General features: G+C 34.1%; 1 protein-coding gene across 1 annotated transcript in view; it reads right to left on the bottom strand.

The window, feature by feature from the left end:
- Positions 1–848: 848 nt before the first annotated feature.
- LOC130637185 (transient receptor potential cation channel subfamily M member 7-like) overlaps positions 849–7,839 on the bottom strand; it is a 30,844-nt gene continuing 23,853 nt past the window's right edge. The window contains exons 25-32 of the mRNA XM_057446912.1: positions 7,001–7,408; positions 6,841–6,926; positions 6,474–6,569; positions 5,686–5,772; positions 5,372–5,471; positions 4,900–5,043; positions 3,019–3,132; positions 849–2,434 (exon numbers count right to left, since the gene is read on the bottom strand). Coding sequence (XP_057302895.1) covers positions 2,315–2,434; positions 3,019–3,132; positions 4,900–5,043; positions 5,372–5,471; positions 5,686–5,772; positions 6,474–6,569; positions 6,841–6,926; positions 7,001–7,408 — 1,155 coding nt within the window. The 3' untranslated portion in view covers positions 849–2,314. The remainder of the gene's footprint in view (positions 2,435–3,018; positions 3,133–4,899; positions 5,044–5,371; positions 5,472–5,685; positions 5,773–6,473; positions 6,570–6,840; positions 6,927–7,000; positions 7,409–7,839) is intronic.

Raw genomic sequence — 7,839 nt, 5'->3', positions numbered from 1 at the left:
CGATGTGAGATACTGCACTGTATTACCCGCTAGCCGACTTCGACACTGGTGCATATACTCATGCGCAAATATTGAACATACTTTTATAGTAAGGGTTCACACGACATACATGGCTATCTTTAATTTAAATCCACCTGAATCCACTAAACACAGGAACATATTTGTTTGTTTCTTTTTACCATTTATCTTCTTAATTATAGATCAATTGCTTGAGCTGTAACATGCTCCATATGCTGGCAGCACGACGGGATTAAAAATGATAAAATTAAGGTCCACCAGGCACAATTTAGCTTCTGTGCTCCTAGGATAATTTTTTTGACTTGCAAAAAAAAAGTTGATATTTAGCAGTAAAGAATTTTGTTATGTGTATGCAATGGATAATTATTAAAAACATCGCCCTCAGTCATTTCCCCGACCTCGCAAGCTAAATCAGTCGGCACGTGGCGATATTTTGCGGCCCGGGATAATCGGTTATTATTTTTTTAGTGTTGCATAACATGTGGATGAAAATATTTTCTTGCGACTCCTTACTTTTATGGTCAGAAAGCAATTTTGTCTTGAATTTTTGCGAGGAAATTGCAATTATATTCTCATGTTATGTTTTTCCTTAAATTTAAAAGAAATGGCACACGCATTAGCTACCGTTAAGTTACAATGACTTGAGTTAGAAAAATAAATGTTTATTCTGTCTAGGAAAGGATAAAACAGCTATAGCATTGAGCCAAGTGGGATTCGAACCACGTCGGAAATGTTTCCCGCTCTACCAACTGAGCTACTGGCTCCAGTTAAAACATTGACTAACCACTCAAAGGTAATAAAGGTTTTCCAGAATCAAACAAGAAACAATGTGCGTTACAACAAACACGTCTTTCGAAAATATGGAAAAGTTAAAGGATTAAAATCACAAAAATTTTAAATAAGCTATTTAAAGAATATCACAAAAACCTCTATTAGTTAACACAAACAAAAAAACAATTGTACTAGAAATGTGAAAAACGTCATAAAAAGGTAAATCTTTCTAAAAATCATCCGCAGAATACATCAGTCAACAATCGCGTATTTATGCTAAATGAGCAAAATGTACTAAAAATCATATTTCAGGATCGCTTTTGCTCATTTAGCATAGATCCGCCATTTTTGAGCTGATAAGATTTTTTCTCAGAAAGCATTTGAGGGTCTCTGTCTTTGTGCACAATATAAAAATAAAAACTAATGATCCAATTCTGGGAAATGTTGATAACGGACGGACGGACACAAGTCAATTTATAGGACCTCCCCTGTACCAGGCAGTCATATTGGTAATTGGTAAAAAATAAAGAATACAACATAATGTATGAAAAACCTTCTTTTTGTGTAGCCTCCTTATGAAATAAACGTTTTTTTGTGAATGAGAGGTTGGGAGTGACATCTTCAGTTTAAAGAAAAAACAAAAATCAATTTCCAGAAAATTATTAAAATAAAAAAAATATTCCATATTAACCGAACTAGGAAATGAATAAAATTATATATAAATTATATAAAAATTAAATAAAAAAAGATAAAAATCCATCAACAATTTATTCTTATGAAAATATTTATATATCCGTTAACCCATAAAAATATTTCTTTCTGCAAAATTTAAAAAATATATAAAATATTTATCTCTGAAGGGTTTTAGTTCGTACACATTTTAAGGTCATGCTCACTCGCTCAAACATGTACATAGTTTTGAATTCCCATTTAACCCTATTCCCTCATAGGTTTTTGGGTGTAACTTTTGAATAACTGAATCAATTTGTCAATTTTTTTTTAATTTTCCTAAGATCTAATAATGTTTTTTTTTACATACGAGAAATTTTTGGTCCTGGAATTAAATTTTTTACATTTAAATTTCCATCGAATATGTGTATATATATCGTTGATTGCTAATTACAGGCTTAATTCGTGAATAATTAATGATTAACTGTTCAGCCGAAAATAAAAAATTTTTGGTCCAGTGTTTACATCGATGACGATAGCAGAAAAATGATGACGTCATCGAGATTTTGTTGACATCAAATTGCACGTAAAAACAGGCAAGAACAAAAGTGATACAGAAGTTACTAGGGAATGGGACACAATCTGCGCTACCTTCCCCCTTCTTGATTTGGAACGCCCGAAAAAGCCTAATAGGAATAGCGTTATAGTTAGGTGAAGTTTTCGTAGGCCAATGCTTGTATATATGCTACAATTTTTTTTTCTTGTGCATTTCTGATCCATACGCAGGTTGCAACCAACGATTGCGTAATTTTTTTAACTTCCCACTCTTCCTGCACCTGTGACAACTTTTGATTCGCTATCCAAAATAGGCGCACTTGTTTAGAGCGACCTGCTGTAACCAATTTGCTTGATATTCTGGCAAGTTAATATCAGCACACACCTCTGTCCACTGAATATTCAATCTTTCGGATTCGTTCTAAAAGAAACAGAAATATTGCATAAAATACTATGACGTCATATGTTTAAATTATAAACAAGAGAAGAGCTTAAGTAAGGTAGCCGAGATTTGAGAAGAATTCAATATTTTATCTTATTTAAATTAGGTAATTTAGAAGATTTTCGGGTGTGTTGAAGGTCACTTCAGCCTAATATTAGAAATAACGATTTACTATCAACACTATAACGAATATTTACAGAGAATAATCAATTCAAAAATGTAATATATTGGTTCTCCCATGAGTTCTGTTAAAAAAAATAATTTCAAAGGAGGTGTTTTGATATGTAACGATTTGTTTTCTGTTGAAAAAGTAATCTTTGAAAGAATTCTTTTTCCGTATTGTGGATACCATAATTTGTTAGGTTATTTAATATTTGATTGTGGCTTAAGGTGTCGACAGCCTTACTGCGGTCAATAAATATTCCATGGGGGAGGGGACATATAATCTGAAATAGAAATGCATGCAAATATTTCGTCCAGATAAGATTTACCCTCAAAACTTACGCTAAAAGCATATTGAAATATACTAGGTATAGTAAAATAATATTAGGAAGCATTCTTACCCCCAGAAGAAACTTTGAAAAGATGGTACCACTGTCGTCATGGTAATTATAGACAGTGGCTTCAATCCAAGCATTATCAGTGTTGCGTTGATCATCCACATATCCTTGAAATATCTGCAAGAAAGAAAAAACAACACACGTTGTAATCATGCTACTTTGATGAAATTTTCACTATAAAAAAAATTCGCGAAATCAAGGGAAACAAGTTCTGAGTTAAAATTATCTCGTGAAATAACTTTTCCGCGATTTATAACTTTAATAAATTTTTGCGAGAATTAACTTTTGCGATAGGCAAAGGTGTTGATTACTATATGGTCAATACGATGACCCCTATGGCTCACTTCTCTTCTTAATAAAAACTCTTTACTTCTTAGTCAAAACTCAAAAAAATCCCAGACCTAATTCTGGTCCGGAATATTGATTGAGCTGGGCTTTGATAACTCAAGGTTTTGAATACATGACAACCCTCGTGTCATGTGTATGCGGGGGCAAGGATGAATAAATGACATACCACCCTCCGGCCATGAAAAAATTCAGTGTTCTTAGTAATTAATAACTCTCCAGAAATTTTATGTGTAGTGGACCACTACACATACTTTAGATAAAATTATATTGTGGTATTCCGTTTAGGCATTTCTTTATCTTTTTCAATACACACTAAATTCTAACCATGCTGGTCAGTATTTTTCTATTGTTCACTGTTTTTAACCTAGAATCCTAGCCTGATATTCTTATAAAGTATATTCATTATAATTGAGAAAAACATGTGATTTGCTTGCTTGGCACTACCATGATTTTAAGGACTCTGGGTATTGTGTCCATTGATAAAATTAATAACTCTGCTACTAATCTGAACTGATTAGCGATATTATTTTATTCGTGTACATGCTTCGTGACCTGCTACAATAAGCTGTCCGTAAATTGAGTACGTGTTAGCCAAGTATACTTCTTGCGAAAAGTGAAATAAAGATACAAACCATAGGTGTAAAATTGCGGACCAGATTTTTAATTTTAGTTGCGAAAAGACAGTTTGGGGCCACATGCAGAGAAGTGTTAATTGCAGAAGAGATGTGTCAAAGTGCAGAAGAGAAGTGTGAGAATATAGAAGAGAACTGTTTCGATCATAAAAGAGAAGTGTTTTTAAATTGGAAGAGAAGTGAGCCATAGGACCCATCGTAGTCAAAGAGGTCCTGACTTAGCTTGCAAAGTTCTATAAAATGTCATCAACAATAAAAAAAATGATTTTGGATGAATTTAAAGAGCTATTACATGAAACCTTAATAAGGATGAAAGTGATATTAAGAAATTTTTTTGCAGAATAAATACAGAATCGCGGAATTAAAATTCGCGAATATCCAATTTCAACAAATCTTGAGAGAAAACAAAAATCCTTTTTAAAATTTTTCGCAGGGTCCAGCTTCCCTGATTTAGGCCAAAAATCGCGACATTTCGTGTCTTAAAGTATTTATTCATACTACGAGAACACGAAATAATAAATACATTAAATTTTTATTGGCTCTTACAACGGGCGAATTCCTGTAAACCAAATATTGACGAGTAAAGACAGGCGAATTCCCGCAGGTTAACCACTAGTTCTAAACAACAAATTCTCGTGGGTTAACCACTAGTTCCAGGCAAAAAAAACCCGAGATTAACAATTTGTTTTAGACAATAAACTCCAGTGGGTTAACGACTGCTTCTAGACAACAAACTACCGTGGGTTAATGACTAGTTCTAGACAACAAACTACCGTGGGTTAATGACTAGTTCTAGACAACAAACTACCGTGAGTTAATGACTGGTTCTAGACAACAAACTACAGTGGCTTAACCATATTTCTTATATTGAGCAACCTTCCCCCTTGGAGTTTAAAATACCTACCAGTTCTCCGTTCTGGAATATCTTATTCGCGTCATCGACGTAGACACGACGCTGTGTTGCGTTTAATCCAAGATTTTCCAACGTTTTCTCGCTGAAGATGTGTCTCAGAGATTGCGGTATTTCATCTCTTTGATCAAAAGAACCCTAAAGAAATAATTTATTTTTATTTATTAGAAAAGAGAAAATACAAAACGAAAACATCGGTTTTAAGAGTTTTTGAAAACGGTGGTTTCTTCGTAGCATCTAGGTCTAATTTGACAATCCACCGTCCGACAAGCGGGGTCCAATATTTTTACAGCGCACGTGCAAAAGAATTGCTCGATTGCATTAATGCCTTTTCAAGCAAGACTGGTTAGACTATCTCCAAAAAAGAGAACAGAACTTAGATAAAATGGTTGTCAGCACCGTGCTATATCATATCATTATATTGTCCAGTATAAAAGCACAAAACAAAAATTAAAAATAAGCTTACGCTCGGTAACACGTGCGTATCAGAGTTCTTTTTCATGGAAACCAAAACTTCTAACGTATCGGAATATTTCCCACTCATCTCAAAGTAGTTGCGACTCCACCTAAAATCAAAAATACGACAACATATATTCAACGTTCTTTAAGATGTTCTAAATAACACAAAGTGCGACCGAGCTAGTGCTAATGAGGGACAGACAGAAGAACAAAAAAATTAGATAAACCAAAGAAATAAGTATATGTTTTAGCAAATTAAAATTGGAATAAATACCAAGCGACAACAGAAACATATGTTTTAAGGCAAAATACAATACATACCTCGTAATGATGGGCTCGGCGAAATGATTGGGTCCGTACCTAGCAAGAAGACCACGCCCTTTCAAACCAGTTCTACCGAACGGATTTCTAAAAACAAATAGTGTAGATGGTAAAAAACGTTTCTAAGCATGTCAGGTTGAACGTAGAGTAACTGTTAAAAATAAGGTCTGTTTTAAATGGTTGTCGTCGTAATGCAGGTTTCTGATCCTATGTTTGACGTTGAATACCTAATAGATCGATGGATAAAAGAAATATTAGTTCTTGTTAAAAATCCTTTTCCATTCTGCAAAATATTAATCTTTCAAAAAAAGCACCCATGCTATGGTAGGAAGTCAATATAGTGATTGAAGTATATACCAATAAATAGCCCAAGCTAACATTTACTTGCAGTAGTGATAGTCACTGCTTATTCACGAGGAAATTATTAAGATCATGACCACAACTCTCTGATAACATGTTCTTAAACTTAAAAAATAGGATAGTTGATTGCAGTAAACAACAAAAGGAACAAGGGCTGTGAAGAGGTATTTTTGTTCCTATATTGTCCATTTTCATGCCATCTTCTGTACAGAAATTTAGCACGCTAAATACGAGCCTATCTCGCGCATGCATTATTGACACTTAAAAACGTGTATTAACATCAAAAATAAATTTAACATCTAGACCGATTAGATTGTCTCCTTAAAACACCACATGCTATTACAACCAGAATGTAACAAAAAAGAAATATGTGTAAAGGACAGGCGACATTCACATCGTAAGTGTGACCATGACAGTTAAATACTTACCTCGGTAATCCGTTAATAACTGGATATGTTCCCGTAAAACTCACGCGATTTATTTCGCCATCTATAGCATTAAATCTCATTGTGCTCTCATCTCCTCTAAAGAAAAAAGTGAGGACGAGATAAGAAAGTTTTCGTGTGACCTGGCATGTTTTTCGAAGGGTGAATGTACAGCGATGTTGGCGGGGAATACTACATGAATTAAAAAAAAAATCTATACGTCTTACAATTCAAATTTTTTAAAAAATTAAAAATGTGTTTCCACTGTTTCTGTATGTACAAGCTACGATCTAGAAAAAGCTTAGAAAACTACACCTTAACCAACTCATTGTTTAAGCGGTAGCATCGTCAATAAAAATGAAAAACTCACTCCACAATTTCTTTATCTGCCCATTCAGGTTGGGCAGAAATTGTATACGATGTGTACTCCGGTGGCTTATACTCGTCTACGGGCACCTAAAATAGCACTCGCCAGTTTTACAAACTTTAAAAAGAAATTTTCAAAGGAAGAAGTATAAAAAATTCCTTACATCCCATTCGACTAAGTAATCAGGTAATATAAATCTCTTCACGTTCGACAACGGGTACATAGTACAACGCGAAAGAACATTGACGACTTTTTCACAACTACCTTGATCAACTACATCCAAATCCTCTACGTTCGAGTTGAACCCGTCACTTAATCTCTGGGAACCATCACTGCGTGTGTATGACGAATTCGAGACATCACTTTGAGTGTATGAACTATTACTGCGAGCACTGTCGGAACGTATATCTTTGTTGGTAGTTGAGGATTCCGACTGTTTAGACTGGTTGTGTGCACGTGCAAAAGATTCCTCAAACGGTGATTCCCCTTCGGAATCGCCATTCTCACTTGAAAGGACTGTCGATAAACGAGGGTTGTGTCGGCTTGGAAAGGTGTTTCTTCTTGTAGTGTACTACGCAAAAGATGACACTCAAATAGCATTTAATGACACGCCATGTTTACATTTACTCGTAAGAGCGCTGTGGCTCGTAAAATTTACTAATTTTCGATCAAATTAATCCTCGTGCAGGGAAAGATAATCTATTTAATGGGTAAAATTTTGCGCAATAGCAATATCAAAATATTTCAATGTATTAAATTATCCCACAAATAAAAAATAATAAACAAAATATTTCCTTAAAAATTATACTTTAGCGATTATTAAATTTGCACAAAACTTTTTTGCACATAATTTTTGTACTGAATTTTGTATATAATTTTTTTGTGTAACTGCGCAAAAATTAGTACAAAAGTACGAATAAGGTAGACAATATTTGGCAAAAACTTGACGTGCATCAAAAAACGTTCACAACTACCCTACCATCTACAATGGTAATGAAAGCC

This window comes from Hydractinia symbiolongicarpus, chromosome 1, assembly GCF_029227915.1.
Source record: "Hydractinia symbiolongicarpus strain clone_291-10 chromosome 1, HSymV2.1, whole genome shotgun sequence".
Lineage (NCBI taxonomy): Eukaryota > Metazoa > Cnidaria > Hydrozoa > Anthoathecata > Hydractiniidae > Hydractinia > Hydractinia symbiolongicarpus.
The sequence above is the reverse complement of the archived record's forward strand: the minus strand, read 5'-3'. Positions and strand labels throughout refer to the sequence as shown.